We start from the raw sequence: 19,763 nt of genomic DNA on the forward strand, positions 1-19,763 counted from the left end.
CCAAAATCAAGTTTTTTGGGATCAACTCAACTCCCCGTGTTTGGAGGAGGAGGAATGCTGCCTATGACCCCAAGAACGGCATCCTAACCGTCAAACACGGAGGTGGAAACATTATGCTTTGGGGATGTTTTTCTGCTAAGGGGACAGGCAACTTCACTGCATCAAAGGGACGATGTACGGGGCCATGTACTGTCAAATCTTGGGTGATATCCTCCTTCCCTTAGCCAGGGCATTGGAAATGGGTCATGGATGGGTATTCCAGCATGGCAATGACCCAAAACACATGGGCAAGACAACAAAGGAGTGGCTCAAGAAGAACCACATAAAGGTCCTTGAGTGGCCTAGCCAGTCTCCAGACTTTAATCCCATAGAAAATATGTGGAGGGAGCTAAAAGTTACCAAATGTCAGCCTGGAAACCTTAATGACTTCGGGGAGGATCTGCAAAGAGGAGTGTGCAAACCTGGTGGCCAACTACAAGAAAAGTCTGACCTCTGTGATTGCCAACAAGGGTTTTGCTACCAAGTACTAAGTTATGTTTTGCGAAGGGGTCAAATACTTATTTCACTCATTAAAATGCAAATCAATTTATAACTTTTTTGAAATGCATTTTTCTGGATATTTTTGTTGTTATTCTGTCTCTCACTGTTAAAATAAACCTACCATTAAAATTATAGACTGACCATTTCTTTGTCAGTGGGCAAACATACAAAATCAGCAGAGGATCAAATACTTTTTCCTCTCACTTTATTTTAATTGTGCAACTGTTTGCCTTTAAAGTCTAATACAAAAACTTCAAACAAGTAAAATATACAAAATAAATGCAGTGCTAGTAAAATTAGTGATCAATTAAACAAGTGATGAGAAAACAAAAGCAGAGTCCCATTGAAATTCAAGTCCATATATCAAACGATGAACACCCATCCTTATAAAGTAAGTAAAGGTGGTAATCTGCATTGGAGGAAATCGGGAAACAATCCTTCATATAAAGTGCATCCAACTCCACACCCAGGTGAGTACGTTTTCTGCTTACCAGATCACCGTGACCACTAATCAGTAGTCTCACCAAACTCAGGGAAAAGACAGGTCTCCCCAGGACCTTTAAAAGACTCTGTGGAACTGCAGCTGGGACCAATGATACTCAGAAAACATAAAAAGAAATGCTCCCATAGTATAATACTGTATAAAAGAGAATTTAATAGGCAAGTAAATTTGCACTTCCAAAATAGAAGCCATTTACTGTAAAAGCGATACAGCAATGTTTGTTTAAAACAAAACCGCGGCGTCTTCAGAGACTTCTCTTCACTTCCTGTGTAACTTGCCCATCCACCTCCTGAGAGGAAAAATGTGATGACATCACCGTCATAGGCTCCACCCTATGCATTTCGTCACTAACAGACGTCGACTGGAGATTGGTCTATGTCAGTTAGTGACGAAACGCATAGGATGGAGCCTACAACAGTCACGTCATAACATTTTTTCTCTCAGGAGGTGGATGGGCAAATTACACAGGAAGTGAGGAGAAGTCTCTGGAGACACCGTGGTTTCGTTTTCAACAAACACTGTTGCATCGCTTTTAAATGGCTTCTCTTTTGTAAGTGCAAATCTACTTGCTTTATTAAATTTGCTTTTATACAGTATTACACTATGGGAGCCTTTCTTTTTGTTTTCTGAGTATCACTGGTTCCAGCTGCAGTTCCAAACAGTCTTTTAAAGGTCCTGGGGAGACCAATCTTTTCCCTGAGTTTGATGAGACCATTTATTTTGTATATTGTAACCTGCTGCTGCCCACGCTATAGCCGAATGATGGCCTTGGCATCTATTGACATCCTCCCGTTATCACGCTTCCAGGTCTGAAAGACTCAGCTGATCACAGATCGGGGTAAAGGGCCAATCAAAGCAAAACTTTACCACGTGATCAGCTGTGTCCAATGAAAGCTGATCATAGATGTTAACACAAGCTGGTTATCGGCTTTTCTCTCCTTGCGTTGCCAGCATAAAGAGAAAAGAAGAAAGCCGATAACTGGCTTGTGTTAAAGGGACATCGGCACTAATAATCAGGCCACTGGTTATCAGTGCAGTCCCAATAGTGCCCACCAGTGCTGCCAATCAGTGCCCATCAATGCCACCTATCAATGCTCACCAGTGCCACCTATCGGTGCAGCCTCATCAGTGCACATCAGTGAAGGAGAAAAATTACCTGTTTGCAAAATGGTACAGTGTATGGCCAGCTTTGGTAAATCAAATCCAATGTGTCGAATGTCACTGCTTTCGTAAGCCAGTAATAAATCAGTATGTCAAATGTAAATGCCTAATACCAGTAATTATTGTATGATTGTATATCAAATCCTAACTGCAAGTTAATTGTCACTTTGCAGTTGTATAAGTGGTAAATGTGGCCACTTAATCGTTATTATAATAGCCTGCTATTTTACTTGATACTCACATTAGGTTCCAGATATACCGGACAGTTCTGTGTGTTTGTGTTGGATACAACTGATTTCTCTCTGGTCTAATTAGAGGAAAATTGCTCTGTTTTGTCCTACAACCATTACTTAGTTCTGACTGCCAATTGTCCTGAAATTTACAAAAACAACAATTGCTGGATAATTCAGTGTCTGTAAAATCTAAGGAAAAATTATCTGTAATAAGTGTTTTTTTTTCCTGCAGTCGAATAAAAGCGGACTAAAATGGATCAATGTGCAAAATCACTATGGGGTTGATTTACCAAAGGCAAAAAGATTGTACATTCTGCAAGGGCATTTTCTCCAGAGCTTAGTAAATGAGGGGAAGTTCTGCTGACTTCCATCATCCAATCATGTTCAAACAAAAATGTTGTTTTATTATTTTCCTTGCATGTGATTGGGTATTGTTTGCAAAGTGAAAGGTCATCTCTTTTACTAAACTCTGGTGCAAATGCCCTTGCAGAGTGCAACTACATGTGCAAAGTCTGTTTGCCTTCAGTAAATCAACCTCAGTGTATATGATACAGTCTTCCCTACCGGGCCAATTGTGCCATTTCTCTGCTACATGTAAAAATCATATTTGTTTTGCTTGAAAATTACTTAATTACTTAGAACCCCAAACTAAATATATATATATATATATATATATATATATATTTGAGCAGAGGCCCTAGAGAATAGAATAAAATAGTAGGTTTTGCCTTTTTGTATGTCACACGGTATTTGCACATCAGTTTTTCAAACACAAATTTTTGTTTTTGGAGAAACACACAATTTAATGAATTTTAGTGCACACAAACACAATATAATACCCATTTTTATTGTATATTATAAATAATAACTAACATGTCACACTTTAAAATTATGTACGCCCATAGAACGGCGCCAAACTATGGTACCTAAAAATCTTCATGAGCAAAGTTTTAAAAGCATTTACAGGTTACAAATTTAGAGTTACATAAGAGATCTGGTGCTAGAATTATTGCTCTATAACGTTCAGGGTGATACTCACATGTGTGATACGAACACTGTTTATGTATGCGTGCATAACCTACATATGCGTTCGCCTTTGGCCATGAGCATGGGGGGGGGGGGGGGCGGGGGCACTACATTTCTTAATTATTTTTTACTTAAAAATATATTTTTTTACACTGTCCATTTACATTTTTTTTCTCACTTTTATTGCAATCATAAGGGATGTTTAGCAGCAACAGGTACTCTTTACTGAGAGATCTGAGATCTATTAGAAAGAATTATGTTTTTCACGAACAGTCTCAATCAAATACAGTAAAACCTTGGATTACGAGCATAATTTGTTCTGGAAACATGCTTGTAATCCAAAGCACTTGTATATCAAAGCGAATTTCCCCATAAGAAATAATGGAAACTCAGATGATTCGTTCCACAATCATTTATTCATAAAGCTTTCAGTTTATAGTCCATATAAAAAGATTATAACAATTGTGCAAGCATAAAATGTCCATCCACAAATGGAAGCCTCCACAAGGGGATTAGGCTCCATGCACACTGGGCTTAAAAAAAAAAACTCCAGTTCCTTTGGCAGAAAACAAATCGCTCATGTAGAGCGTTTTTTGTACAAAGTTTAGACGAGTTTAGGAGAGTTTTACATTTTTTTTTCTGCCAATAATCTCCAATCAGAAACGCAAACCAGAAGGTTTTTTTTTCCTGCCTCTAATAATACAGTTGAGCTCAAAATATGCCTCTAATCGTCCTAATGTGCACACACCCGCATAGGATAACATTGAGCTGCTTCTAAAGGCGGAACAACTCCTGTAGAAGCAACATTTTTTAACCAGTGTGCATGGAGCCTTAGCCCCTGTACACACGATCGGAGATTCCGACAACCAAATCCGTCGGAGTAATTCCGACGGATTAATTCCGGAAGAGGTCCGGAAGTGATGTTGCATACACAGTCGGACAAAGTTGTCGGAAAATCCGATTGTACATAACGTGATGACGTTATTTCGGTATGAAGGGACTACGTTCAGGCTAGTAGCCAATAGCTTTGGTCTAGGAATTTGATCTGAGCATGCGTGGCACTTTGTCCGTCGGAGTAGGCTACACATGATCAGAGTATGTCCGATCGGAGCATTTTGTCTGAAAATTTTACCGACAAGTTGGAAAAGTTGGTCCGTCGGAATATCCGATGGAGACCACACACAGTCAGAATATCCGACAAAACGGTAGGACACACTCCATCGGAATCTCCGACCGTGTGTACAAGGGCTAAGAAGCAAAATCCATCAGGAGCTATAGAATATAAAAGAGAAGAGATGTACCTCTAAGTGTAGCAATATGGTTACATTAAGGTACAACATTTAGCAACTTGCATTGTTGATGATTAAAAGAGGAGCATCTAAATATGCAGACATCCGGGGTAAAGTTGTCCACATAGACCATCCCCCGCACTGCCGGCTCTCACCGCTGTCAGTTTGCAATCATGACCAGGAAGACTACCCCGCGGTAGAGTGATCTGAAGGCGAGGCTTGAACCACTTGTGGAGCACAGAGTGGAAAGTATGACGTTGATGGCAGTGAGGATAGTTTATGTGGACCACTTTACCCCAGATGCCTGCAGTGCCTGTTTTAATCATCAACCATGTGAGTTGCTAAATGTTGTACCTTCATTAAATGTAACCATATTGCTACAGTTAGAGGCGCCTCTCTTATCTTTTATACTCAGTTGTGACATGACGCTACTTGTATATCAAGACATCGCTTGTACAGTATATCAAGTCAAAATGTAATACAAAATGTTGCTTGTCTTACAAAATGCTCTCAAACCAAGTTACTCTCAAACCAAGGTTTTACTGTAGCAGTATACCCCCTTTTGACTGGAAGATATAAATTGGCCAGTCATTTGCTGTGGCTGTCCCTGTTCTCATTGATGCAAAACTGTCCAAGCCAGTGGTCAAGTTCTATCAGGTATTATTAAAAATGTAAAAATTGCAGATGATACAACAATGTAAAACTGACCAGCAGTAGAACATCTTTCATTAAGGAGAATTTACAAAAAGTACTAGGGACAAAGAGTACAGGCAGGTATTTTACTACAGTAATGAAGAGATAATAAATGATAAAACTGGACAGCAGAAAGGATACAAGGATAATAGGCCTAACAGGTGAATGTCTAATATTTATCTATGGAGATAGGTGTCACACTGAGTGATATAAGTTGCGGTGGTTTGGTTGCACGCTGTTCATGCACTTGTTTTTTGTTTTTTTCTTTCAAACAATGCAGCGGTGTACTGTGAACAAAAGACAGCTTCAAGAACACATGGTCAGTAATAAGTGAATGCTCTACTTTGAGCAACCTATACCTAAAAAAGGCTCTATTAACATAAAATTAAATTAAAACACTCAAAAGAAATATAAACCCCCCGAAATACTATGCCTGAAACAAAAGCCTACATTTTTTTTAACTGGAAGCCTTGTAGAAAAAAAGCAGTTCAACCTAAAATAAAAGTCTCAACATATAATAAAAAAACAATATACCCCTAAAATGTTAAAATCCCTAAATACTGTCCATGAAACAAAAGCCTATTTTTATTTTATTTTTTTTAAGGGAACTTTGCAACACAAAAAAAAAAAACATTTTCATAGAGGGGACAGCAGCTAAAAGTGACCGCTGACCTGAAATCATCTACAAAATAAAATTAAATAAAAGGCAAAAAATGCTCCTAATAAATAATAATAATAATAAAAGTCAGCAAACAGGTTGATTTCCTAAACAGCTAGCTATCAGGCTTAAAAGAAGTATGGGAATCAGAGTTATTGCAGATTTATACTTACCTAGGTGGATGCAGCATTGGTCCGATGCTGCATCTGTCCCCCAGCACCTCTGCACTGAGAATTGAGCGATCGAATACTGCCGATCACTCGGTTCTCACAGCTCCCTGAGCAGAGAGCTGGTGGCTGCCAGTCAATGGCTCTCTGCTCTTCCCCCTCCTCACTCATTGGAGAGCTGGGCTGTGGAGGGGCGGCAGCGGACAGCTCCGGCTCTCAGCAGCTCACTGAGAGGCTGAGCTGGGTGTCGTTCCAGGGATCTAGGTGGTTCCCGTGATGACACGGAGCTTGGACCGACTCTGTGACATCAGCAGAGAGCGGACTTCAGCCCACTCTCTGCTGAAAACGGATCACAGGAGTGTAGAACAAACTGCACTCCTGTGATCTATAGGAGGAGTACAGCCAAACAAGCTTTATCTGTTCTTCTCCTTTAAAGTAAAGTTTGCTAAATGTCCCTAATCTCTCCTTAGGTAGTTTGTCATCTTTTGCTATCCTTCCCCTACAACAGCTACCCATACACTAACACTGTGGTTGTTTTACCTCCCACCCCACACATTTTATTGTGGAGGGCTGGCTTATCCAAAAATCCCCCTTTCCAGAAATGTTTCAATGGGGGGAATTGTTTGTCTAAGAGGACATTTCCCTTACTTTAAAGCAGGGGTAGGCAACACGGGGCCCTCCAGCTGTTGCAGAACTACAAGTGCCATCATCCCTCTGGGAGTAATTGTAACTGCCAGCCCTGCAATACCTCATGAGAATGTAGTTTCACAACAGTTGGAGAGCACCAGGTTGCTTACCCCTGCTCTAAAGTAATGAAAATGTCCTCTTAGACAGACAGGTCCCCCCACTGAAATATTCCCAAAAGGGGGATTTTTGGATAAGCCAGCCCTCCACAATAAAAGGTGTGGGGTGAGGGGGCAAAGCAACCACCTGCTTTAGAGGTACTTCCTTTCACTTCCTATTAAGTTTTAACCTAATAGGTTGAAACGGCAGTTTCTGAAGACCTGAAAAAAAAAACAGGTTTAGGTCCCACAACGAGTCAACATAGATTGCACAGACAGGAGGAACAATGTACATGACCTTCTGTATGAAAGCACTCATCTAGGAATAAAAAACAAAAACACTGAATGGTCCAAAGCTTTTAAAATAAGGACACTTACCTGTCCAGGGATCCAGCGTCCTCACTCGAGCCGATCCTTCAGTCGGATTTGGGTCCAGGCGCTGGCGTGTAAGTAAGGAAAACTGGCTGTGAAGCTGCGAGTCGCACTGCGCCTTGTGAATGGTTCCGTAGTCTCCTGGGACTTGTGATGTGTCTAAAAAGGCTGCAGAGGAAGGAAGGGGGGTAGGTATTTCCTCTTACTTCCTGTTGAGTTTTCAAGAACAGGGAGAGGAATATCCCTGATAGGTTCAAATTATAGTTTCTGAAGATCTGACATAACCAGGTTAAGGTCCCACAGAGTCAACGTAGATTGCACAGGAGGTACAATGTGCATGACCTCCTTTGTGAAAGCTCTCGCCTAGGAATGAGAAGCAATAGGTCACTGAATGAGCCAAAACTTAGATCTGACCCTTAATGGTACTTAAAGTGGTTGTAAACCCCATTCATAAAATTTGAACTAAGCACGTATGTCTGTAGTGTGTACTTGTCTATCTCCAAAGCTCTAAGTGTGGTTTCTCTCTGGTGCTCCGTTCCTCTGTTATCAGCATGTCACTTCTGACAGGTTGTCCAACATAAGATAACATGAGCTCAAAATTTGTGTCAGGGAGGGTGCTTAAAGGGAAGACAATCACTAAGCTTGTCTATTCAGAATACAGCTCTGCATGTTGCTTCTGCCTATGTGGGGGGAGGGGGAGGGGGGAGTCCCTTTGCTCCAATCAGTTCTCACACAGTGTAAGTGCTCTCACTGTTAAAATAATAGGATTTTTGTACGCACCGTAAAATCTTTTTCTATGAGTTCATTGACGGACACAGCTTCTTTAAATCTTGACCGTATGGACGCCCCCAAGCAGTGTCAAAACGAGGGGTGAAACAGCAAAACATAACTTCACCCACAACCAGAAGAACGCCTCAATGGAGGCGTTGTCTGAAATGGCCACACCAGAACTTGCGGCCAACGTATGCATCAAAAATGCGTTTATAACAACATTGTAAGTTTAAAAAAGTTTAAATTGCAACCTTACACAGCTGCCTGCAAAACTTTGTGGCAAAAGCAAGCATCTGAAGATGCACTTACATCAACTTTGTAGAATTTTGTGAAAGTGTGAATGGACGACCAAGTCGCCACCTTACACACCTGGGAGACAGACGCTTGATGTCGTAATGCCCAGGAGGTACCAGTTGCCCTAGTGGAATGGGCCGTGACAGGAAAGGGGGGCACCTGCCTCTTCAAGGCGTAAGCCTGCACCATGATCTGTCTGATCCAACGGGACATGGTGGTCAACGAGACCACCAGACCTTTTTTCGGACCAGTCACGGAAACAGAGTCTGACTTCCGGAAGGGAGCCGTAGCGGACAGATATACCCTCAGAGCCCGGACCACGTCCAGGGAATGTAGGGCAACTTCTTTTGGATGTGTCGGCTTAGAACAAAAGGATGGTAATACGATGTCCTCATTGAGATGGAATGCCAAAATCACCTTTGGAAGAAAAGAGGGTTGTGGACGTAGCACCGCCTTATCCTTGTGGATAATCAGATAGGGCGACTTGCAAGACAAGGCTGCCAACTCAGAAATCCTCCTGGCAGATGTAATAGCCACTAGAAAGACAACTTTCTGGGAAAGCGTCAACAAGGGAATATCCCTGATGTTCTCGAATGGCGATTGCTGAAGTGCTGATAACACCAGGTTCAGGTCCCACTGAGGTAGGGGTGGCTGAACCGGAGGGACTACATGCCGAACCCCTTGTACAACCTTCCACGTACGATGGTTAATCGATGGTTAATCTTCAGAGATAAAGATTTCCGTGCCCTCAGCATAGTGGAAATTACCGAGTCTGACAGACCTCGGTCCTTTAGCACCTGGTTTTCAACAGCCATGCCGTTAAAACCAGTGATGGTAAAGCAGGATGGAGTATCGGACCTTGCGATAGAAGATCTTCTCGCATCGGCAACCGCCAAGGAACATCCGCCACCAAGCTTACTAGGTTGATGTACCAGGGATGCCGAGGCCAATCTGGGGCAATCAGTATTACTGGAATCCCCTCTGCCTCAACTCTGCGTAGCAGACTAGGCAACAGTTTGAGTGGGGAAAAGTCATAAATCAGCCAATACTGCCCCCATGGGGCCACCAACGCATCTGACGCGTCCGGCCCTAGGTCTCTTGTTCTGGAAACAAACCTCCGCTGCACTTTCCGATTGAGCCAAGAGGCCAAGAGATCCACATTTGGTGTACCCCACCACAGGCAAAGAAGCCTGAATATCTCCGGATGTAATGCCCATTCTCCTGGGTCCAGCATCTGGTGACTTAGGTAGTGCGCCTGCCAGTTTTCTACGCTCGGGTTGTATATGGCCGACAGGGCCGAGATGTGTCGCTCTGCCCACTAGAGGATTTGATCGACCTTCTGTGCTGCGGCTGAGCTCCTTGTTCCTCTTTGATGGTTGACATATGCCACCGCAGTGGCGTTGTCTGACTGGATCCTGATCGGATGCCCTTGGAGCCTCGCTGACCATGTGGATAGGCATAGCCTGACAGCCCGAAGTTCGAGCACATTCATTGGCAGCTGGGATCCAAATGTCCTGGGTCGACTGTACCCCCAGCACTCCACCCCAACCGGTCAGGCTGGTGTCTGTCGTGATCACTGTCCAAAGGAAGGAACAATCTCCCGGACTAAAGGGTCGGAGACCTCAGCCACCAGAGAAGGGAATCCCTGAGTAACTGGCTCACCTGAATTTGAGGATCCAGGGATAACGGAGATTTGTCCCATTTGGACAGGATCCCCTTCTGCAAGTCTCGGGTGTGAAATTGAGCGTACGGTACTGCCTCGAAGGAGGCTACCATGAGGCCCAGAACTCGCATGCCGAAGCGCAGCGATGACCACCTGTGGTTCATCAACATCTTCACCACGGCTCAGAGAATCTGCAGTTTGTCTGAAGGGAGAAAAACTCTCGCTTCCACTGAGTTCAGTAGTAAGCCCAGGTACTCCAGGCTCTGAGTTGGCACCAACACCGACTTCTTTAGGTTCAGCACCCAACCAAACTCCTGTAGAGTTTGCATGGTGATCGCCACATCCTCCCTTAATTCTGAGGCGGAAGCTGCTCTCAGAGGTCATCTAGGTAACCCATGATTGCGATCCCACGTTGCCTTAACAGCGCCAGAATTGAAGTTAACACTTTGGTAAAGACTCGGGTGCTGATGCCAGGCCAAAAGGAAGAGCTACGAATTGGTAGTGCTCTTCTCCAACTGCAAATCGCAGACACCTCTGATGCCTGAGGTATATGGGTATATGCAAGTACGAGTCCTGGATATCCAGAGACGCCAGGAAGTCCCCCTGATGGAGTGCAGTTACTACGGAGCGAACTGATTCCATCCTGAACCTTTGCACTTTTACAAAGCAGTTGAGGGCTTTTAAGTCCAGGATTGGACGTACCCCTTCCTTTTTGGGGACTACAAAGAAATTGGAGTAGAATCCCTGAAACCTTTCCAGCCTCAGAACAGGTACTATAACTCTGCGTGGTAGCAGGTCCTTTACTGCCCCTAACAGGGCTTTCCGGTGAGTCAGGAGTAAAGGTATGTTGGAGGGAAAAAATCTGTTTGGTGGACAAGAAAGAAACTCTATCTTGTAGTCCGATGAAACCAGTTCGCAAACCCATTGGTCGGACAGCAGGGAGGTCCACCGAGCTGCAAACTCCCGAAGGTGACCCCCCCACCCAAGTGTCAGGCGGGGCAAACCTTCATGTGTTAGCATTTGTGCTTGCAGATTTGTTTGGCTTGCGAAACCAGGGACCCTTTTATCTATCAGCAGACGCACTGTCGGACTGGGAGAGCTTACCTGTCGACCCGGGCGGGCGAAAAAGCCGCTTCTGAGTGGAAAGGAGGGCCCTTGCCTACGGAGTAGCTCCTTACCCTTCCTGGATTGTGGGAGTAATGTGCTCTTCCCACCTGTAACATTCTTAATAATGTCATCCAGCGAAGCTCCAAATAGCCTTTCATCAATGAACGGCAAATCCGTCAGAGCTTTTTTTAGATGCTTGGTCCGCAGACCAGCATTTCAGCCAAATCAGGCGCTGTAGCACCACTGCTGATACAGATGCTCTAGAGAGCAGGGGGACTGTATCCAGGGCCACATCACAGACATACTTAAGGCCGTGCACCAACTCGTCTGCTAGCTCTATGCAGACTGGGGGAGACTGTTGCTTCTCCAATTCACGGTGCAATAACTTTGCCCACTCAGTAAGCATCTATGACACCAAGGCCATGGCCAGTACAGGTCGTAATGCTGACCCCACTACTGTAAACATGGACCGGGCCACTGCCTCAGCTCTCCTGTCGGTAGGGTCCTTGAATGCAGCAGTCCCTTCTACCGTAATCAAGGTTATTTTTTTCATCCTAGATACCGGGGGGGTCAATGGCCAGAGGAGCGGTCCATTTTTTAAGGAGGCTCTCTTCAAAGGGGTAATGCACCGCCATTCTTTTTGGGACTGAAAAGCCCGTCGCGGGCCTCCCCCTTCCTTGTAGATTAACTTATCAAAATAAGTCAAATACGGAAACACGGAAAACAGGTGTACAGGTCGGTTTACGGGACCCAAAGGGGACCGACACCTCAGCAGAAGATCCTGCTGCATCTTGTATCTTCAGGGTATCCTGCACGGCTGTGATAAGTGCTCCTACTAGCGCTTTTTCTTGCCCTGACCCGGACACGGAATCATCCTCACTGTCTGAATGGTCCTGGTCTGCATCCTCTGACACGTCGGAACAGGGGCTGCCAGTCAACGCGGGGCCTGAGTCTGAAGCAGAGCTTTCCCCAGAGGACAGGGGGGCAGGGGACGTTTTTTACCCCCCTTGCGCCCACACGCCACCTCCACCCTGGTAACGAACGTTTCCAGGACCGCCGACAAAGGGTCCATAGGCACTACATTAATTGCAGGTGAGCTGGTTGTAATTACAGGGATATCTGGGGAAGAAGCGCCAGCTCCTGACGCCATGCTGACCCACCTTGCCTGCCACACTTGGGGACTTAGGGCAAGGTATACAACCCCACCCTCCTAGCTGCTCACAGACTGAGGGGCCCAACCGCAGGACTCGCCACCCTGACCGAATGCTGCTCCCTGCTGCCGCTGACAGCTGCATTCTGTGTCCAGTCACAGGTGCTCAGAGTGAAAAAACGCACTGTTCTGAGATAAAACGAGCAAGCACTGGAGGTAAAACCGCGCTTAGGCTACAAGAAAATGGCCGCTGGTCATTTTCGTATAGAAAACACCAAGAAAATGGCCGCCGGACCTCTAGAAAATGGCTGACAGCCATGCTCTGCATAGAAACTACAGGAAAATGGCGGCGGCCGCTGTAAAATTACGCCAGCACATTCTGAGGTAAATTTTACACAGGCACCTCAGCAGGGGCGGATCCAGAGTCTAATCTCGGGAGGGGCACTGCTATAAAATATGTTTTTTTGGGGGACATTTATATGGGAAATGGCTGGTATTTGCGCTTCAATCATTACGGCACCATGGTTGTTATGGTGTCAGGATGATTGAAGCGCATTATTTCTATTAATACATTGTAATATAAAATTAAATGGTTCAACTCACCATAATGCAGAATCAGTGGGAGCCCTGAGCATGTCACTTGCCATGTCGCCTGCCACCAAATGTGGATTGTCACTTGCCACATCACCTGCCACACATTGCGGATTGTCACTTGCCACGTAGCCTGCCACACATTGCGGATTGCCACTTGCCACGTAGCCTGCCACACATTGCGGATTGTCACTTGCCACGTCACCTGCCACACATTGCGGATTGTCACTTGCCACGTTGCCTGACACACATTGCGGATTGCCACTTGCCACGTAGCCTGCCACACATTGCGGATTGCCACTTGCCACGTCACCTGCCACACATTGCGGATTGTCACTTGCCACGTTGCCTGCCACACATTGCGGATTGCCACTTGCCACGTAGCCTGCCACACATTGCGGATTGCCACTTGCCACGTCACCTGCCACACATTGCGGATTGTCACTTGCCACGTCACCTGCCACACATTGCGGATTGCCACGTAGCCTGCCACACATTGCGGATTGCCACTTGCCACGTCACCTGCCACACATTGCGGATTGTCACTTGCCACGTCACCTGCCACACATTGCGGATTGTCACTTGCCACGTCGCCTGCCACCAGATGCGGATTGCCACGTAGCCTGCCACACATTGCGGATTGCCACTTGCCACATCACCTGCCACACATTGCGGATTGTCACTTGCCACGTTGCCTGCCACACATTGCGGATTGCCACTTGCCACGTCACCTGCCACACATTGCGGATTGTCACTTGCCACGTTGCCTGCCACACATTGCGGATTGCCACTTGCCACGTCACCTGCCACACATTGCGGATTGCCACTTGCCACGTCACCTGCCACACATTGCGGATTGTCACTTGCCACGTCACTTGCCACGTTGCCTGCCACACATTGCGGATTGTCACTTGCCACGTCGCCTGCCACCAGATGCGGATTGCCACGTAGCCTGCCACACATTGCGGATTGTCACTTGCCATGTTGCCTGCCACACATTGCGGATTGCCACTTGCCACGTAGCCTGCCACACATTGCGGATTGCCACTTGCCACGTCACCTGCCACACATTGCGGATTGTCACTTGCCACGTCACCTGCCACACATTGTGGATTGCCACTTGCCACGTAGTCTGCCACACATTGCGGATTGCCACTTGCCACGTAGCCTGCCACACATTGTGGATTGCCACTTGCCACGTAGTCTGCCACACATTGCGGATTGCCACTTGCCACGTAGCCTGCCACACATTGCGGATTGTCACCTACTGTATCACTTTTCTGCAATCTCTCTGCTGCACACAGCTTCCTACACAGTGAGGGCGGAACTGGAGGGATGCAGGGCAGTGAGAGATGATGTCATCTCCCTGCTCCCCTGCCTGCTGGCTTCCTGATTGGCCAGCAGCCCTCCTAAGCCGCCCAGCTGCCCCCCCCTCACCGTCCACTCAGCCGCGATTGGACCCGCGGAACCGGCCCGCTGGTACCCGCAGAACCGGCCGCGATTGGACCCGCGGAACCGGCCCGCTGGTACCCGCGGAACCGGCCGCGATTGGACCCGCGGAACCAGCCTGCCGGTATTCTCGGGGGGGGCAATTGACCCGTTGCCCCCCCCTGGATCCGCCCCTGCACCTCAGACACAGAGAAAAGGGGCAGAAAGACAACGAACGTACCCAAACAGCCAGCGCAGCCCCTGCCAAGGTAACGAGCCCTCCCAGAGGACCCCCGGCCCAGGTACATACACCGCACCTCATGCCCAGCCATGCAGCGGCCCCCACGGGGGAGGGGGGAATAGGGATAAGGAGAGAGGAAAGGGAGAGTGAGAGACCCCCTAATCAACCTCCCAGGGAATGCCCAGCTGCTCCATCCTGCCGAGGCAGGGAGAGCTGTACTTACCCGTCCGGCTGGAATAGCTGAATACATTCCATCACAGACCCATCACCCGAGCACTACGGGGTGGCTGCTGGCCACGGCACATTGTGACACAGACAGCAGTTGGCCAGTCACATGTGTGCCCCGGAGCATATAGCTCACGACCACCCCTGGAGCACCATGGTTGTTATGGTGTCAGGGTGATTGAAGCGCATTATTTCTATTAATACATTGTAATATAAAATTAAATGGTTCAACTCACCATAATGCAGAATCAGTGGGAGCCCTGAGCATGTCACTTGCCATGTCGCCTGCCACCAAATGTGGATTGTCACTTGCCACATCACCTGCCACACATTGCGGATTGTCACTTGCCATGTTGCCTGCCACACATTGCGGATTGCCACTTGCCACGTAGCCTGCCACACATTGCGGATTGCCACTTGCCACGTCACCTGCCACACATTGCGGATTGTCACTTGCCACGTCACCTGCCACACATTGTGGATTGCCACTTGCCACGTAGTCTGCCACACATTGCGGATTGCCACTTGCCACGTAGTCTGCCACACATTGTGGATTGCCACTTGCCACGTAGTCTGCCACACATTGCGGATTGCCACTTGCCACGTAGCCTGCCACACATTGCGGATTGTCACCTACTGTATCACTTTTCTGCAATCTCTCTGCTGCACACAGCTTCCTACACAGTGAGGGCGGAACTGGAGGGATGCAGGGCAGTGAGAGATGATGTCATCTCCCTGCTCCCCTGCCTGCTGGCTTCCTGATTGGCCAGCAGCCCTCCTAAGCCGCCCAGCTGCCCCCCCCTCACCGTCCACTCAGCCGCGATTGGACCCGCGGAACCGGCCCGCTGGTACCCGCAGAACCGGCCGCGGTTGGACCCGCGGAACCGGCCCGCTGGTACCCGCGGAACCGGCCGCGATTGGACCCGCGGAACCAGCCTGCCGGTATTCTCGGGGGGGGCAATTGACCCGTTGCCCCCCCCTGGATCCGCCCCTGCACCTCAGACACAGAGAAAAGGGGCAGAAAGACAACGAACGTACCCAAACAGCCAGCGCAGCCCCTGCCAAGGTAACGAGCCCTCCCAGAGGACCCCCGGCCCAGGTACATACACCGCACCTCATGCCCAGCCATGCAGCGGCCCCCACGGGGGAGGGGGGAATAGGGATAAGGAGAGAGGAAAGGGAGAGTGAGAGACCCCCTAATCAACCTCCCAGGGAATGCCCAGCTGCTCCATCCTGCCGAGGCAGGGAGAGCTGTACTTACCCGTCCGGCTGGAATAGCTGAATACATTCCATCACAGACCCATCACCCGAGCACTACGGGGTGGCTGCTGGCCACGGCACATTGTGACACAGACAGCAGTTGGCCAGTCACATGTGTGCCCCGGAGCAAATAGCTCACGACCACCCCTGGAGCAGAAGGGGCATGTCAGGGCCGACCCAGCACGTAGCTAGGGCCTGCTCATGCTTGATGGCCAGGCTGGGGAGACTACAAGGATTTATATTATCCAGCCTGTCACCCAGCCGGCTGTTGATAGAAGATCACTGGATCAAAATCTTGTGGAAAAATCTAAATTCCCAGGACCAATGGTCCCCTCAGGGAGCCAGGTCCTTCTCCTTCACTAGGCAAAAAAACTGAGCTGCAGGAAGCAGGCTGAGGGGTTATAGCCAGAGGAATCGCCCCCTGGGCGGAACTATGCAGTCTTGCCATTTTTACATGTTCTGCCTAGTCCTCTCCTGAAGGTGGCGTGATAACCCTACGTCAAGATTTAAAGGAGCTGTGTCTGTCAATGAACGAAAGAGAAAAACCTACCATTAAAATTATAGACTGATCATTTCTTTGTTAGTGGGCAAATGTACAAAATCAGCAGGGGATCAAATACTTTTTTCCCTCATTGTACGTGATCCGACACTTCCGGGTAGAGGGCGCTCAAATGCAAAGCTGTGATTATACACAGATGGAGCTGTTTGGGGTGTACCACAGACTCGATGTCCATTGGCACCCACCGATCCTTTGGTACACAGGCAGAACGGTGGTCTGCCTATGTAAACAAGGCAGATTGCCGTTCTTTGAGGAGGGAAGGCATGGATCCTGTGTTCCTGCAAAGCATGAACATGGATCAATGCCTTCCCTTATTAAAAGCACCTCACACACAGTACAAAAACACTGGCTAGGCACACCGTTAACCCTTTGATCACCCACCCCTGATGTTAACCCCTTCCCAGAATTTTTTTTTTTATTGCCGTATCGCAAGAAATTGCCTGGTCATGAACGGGGGGTAAATCTTCCAGAGGGCAAGTGGTTAAGCATCATGCTGACCTCTTTTATGCACAGTATATGTGAAATAAACATGTTTATGAAAACGTTAATTTTTATTTTATTATACTGTATTTCTTTGTTTGTTTTTTCAATAAAAATTTTATTAAAAAGATAAAGAAATTGTAACAGCGGTACAATTAATTGACTGTAAAGTATACATACAAATTAATACAAAGCTCACATAATAGATAGTTAAAATAGAATTGTTGCATAGTGAGTCTGCCGCATCAGGCAGTAAGAACTTCTTCCATAACACTTAAGCCCCATACACACACTCAGATGTTCTGCTGATTTTTTTTCCTTCAGCTTTACCAAAACCATATAATATGAGGTCAAACCTTAGGAGTTTCAATTTGTATGCAATCAGGCAGGCCCTTCTACTACATGGTTTTGGTAAATCTGAAGGAAAAAATCAGCGAAAAATCTGATAGTGTGTATGGGGCGTAACAAAAAAAAGTTAATCGCCATTGTATTTAAAAAAAATATATATATTATATTTTATTTAAATTTTCATATTAACTCTAATCCTTTTAATTAATAATATTAACATTGATAATAAAGTAACTTTTTGCTTTTAAACTCTACAGCAGAAGAGATCGAGCTGCGCATCATTTCGGACTGATCGATTTTCTACCTCAAGCTGCCACTTTGGTCCAGTCTAAAGCGATGTTTACTAGTAATGAGAGTATTAGAAGATGGAGCAGTATGTTGGCTAGTAGCCGGCTCTCAGCACTGGAACTGTTCCTACTGAGCCTGTTCTGCTGTATTTATTATTGATGTTCAAAAAAATAAAAAAAAAACAAGTCCATCTAGTAGGCCTCAAGCCTGAGTTCCTCCACACAAAGAGGAGAATTATCTGCACAGAACTATTGGGAACCGGTCCGTTCAGCCCCCAGAGGCCATTTGCACTTGCTATTGTTGTTTAGAGTCTTATCAGTTGATAGAACTAGTCAGAGGAGATTCCTCTATATCACACATGAGGTACATTGAGACCTGTCACAACACGCTCGGCCATCACTCCTAGATGGTATAATGCCGGGCAGAGTAATGACAGGGTCAACCTACCCATCTATATGGTCAGTCGTGTGATTATGTGACGAGTGGATGCTTTGTTTACAACAAAGCTTGTGTTGTGGAAGCCGGAGACACACTGAATTCAACAAACGGCTCTAATATATATCGAATTCATGTCTTTGAGTTGTGAGTTATTGTACAGAGGATGCACTGTTATAAAATATTTTGTTTTTTATATAAAAAAAAAAGTGTGAACTGTGGGCTGTGATGTTTCTTTTTCTTTCCAAGGAGTGCACTGAAGGATAAATGTATCTTTAGGGCCCATTCACACAAGTGTACAGTTTTGTATGCATCTAATGCCACGTACACACGACCAGACTTTCCGGCAGACTAGGTCCGACGGTCTTCCCAACGGACTTTTGGCGGAGTTCCGACTGACTTTCCAAACAAACAGACCTGGCCACACATCAACAGACTAAGTCCGTTCAAAAGTCTGTTAGTTTTGAACATGATGATGTAAGAGGGGACTAAAAAAGGAAGTTCAATAGCCAGTAGCCAATAGCTTCCCTTGCGTCGTATTTGGTCCGTCGGACCAGCATACAAACGAACGGTTTTCCGGATAGGGATTGAGTTCGTCAGACAGATTTGATACATGTTCTATTTCTAGGTCCATCTGATTTTTTATGTGAAAAATGATCGAATTAGCCCACACACAATCGTATTGTCCGATGGACTGATTCCGTTGGACCTAGTCTGCCGGAAAGCCTGGTCGTGTGTACGCGGCATTAGGCTTCTTTACCATGGGGCACATGTAAGCATACACCATTCAGACATCCCAACCTGCAAAAACTCCTTTCAGTATTCTTTTTGCAGTGTTTCTGGGGAAGGGGATGGGGGTATGTGACAGTGGATGGAGTCATTCGTTTTTTTATTTTTACGTATTGATTTTTTACAATTTTTAATTTGTTTTTACATTTTTTTCACAATTCTTCTTGGGGCAAGGGGGTTGAGGCAGTGGACAGTGTCAGTAGTTTTTTATCTTATATATTTTTTTACACTTTAATTTTTTTTTTATATTTTTTGGGGGACTTTGGTGAGATATCAGGGGTCTAAACAAACCCCTGACATCTCCCCTTTAAGACAGAGAAAGGACTGAGGACACAGATTCCCTAGTCCTTTTCTCAGCACTGAAGATGAATGGAGAGGAGACAGAGGCTCCTGTCCATTCATAAACTGAAGCAGAATAAACACAGTTTACTGTGTTTAAAAAAAAAAAGGAAGGGGTCAGCAAATTACATATTTACCCAGCCCCTCCCTCCGCTCTCCATCCTGAAAGGTCCCCCTTAGCCGGCAGGAGAGGAGAGGAGGGAAGCCAGCTGCAGGGGACGAGGTGGACCGGAAGAGAACGGGGGGGGAGGCGTTGAAGGACAGGGGGAGGAGGAGCATGGGAGCAGCACAAAGGGGAGAATGATCGGTGCAGTGGGGAACAGCTGTGAACACCGATCTCCCTGTATAGATTTTTAGCTGACAGCCACGGGA

The 19,763-nt window shown here is 46.5% G+C and overlaps 1 protein-coding gene across 4 annotated transcripts in view; it reads left to right on the top strand.

The window, feature by feature from the left end:
- VSTM5 (V-set and transmembrane domain containing 5) overlaps positions 1 to 18,484 on the top strand; it is a 92,771-nt gene extending 74,287 nt beyond the window's left edge. The window contains exons 4-5 of one of the 4 annotated variants that reach the window (XM_077484979.1): positions 5,725 to 5,763; positions 17,801 to 18,484. In XM_077484979.1, coding sequence (XP_077341105.1) covers positions 5,725 to 5,763; positions 17,801 to 17,832 — 71 coding nt within the window. In that variant the 3' untranslated portion in view covers positions 17,833 to 18,484. Of the gene's footprint in view, positions 1 to 5,724; positions 5,764 to 17,797 lie in introns of all 4 variants that reach the window. The other 3 variants (XM_077484978.1, XM_077484981.1, XM_077484980.1) reach the window with 3 other exon arrangements.
- Positions 18,485 to 19,763: the final 1,279 nt, after the last annotated feature.

This window comes from Lithobates pipiens, unplaced genomic scaffold (genome assembly GCF_037356315.1).
Source record: "Lithobates pipiens isolate NorthernLeopardFrog02 unplaced genomic scaffold, aLitPip1_a1.2 Scaffold_17, whole genome shotgun sequence".
Classification (NCBI taxonomy): domain Eukaryota; kingdom Metazoa; phylum Chordata; class Amphibia; order Anura; family Ranidae; genus Lithobates; species Lithobates pipiens.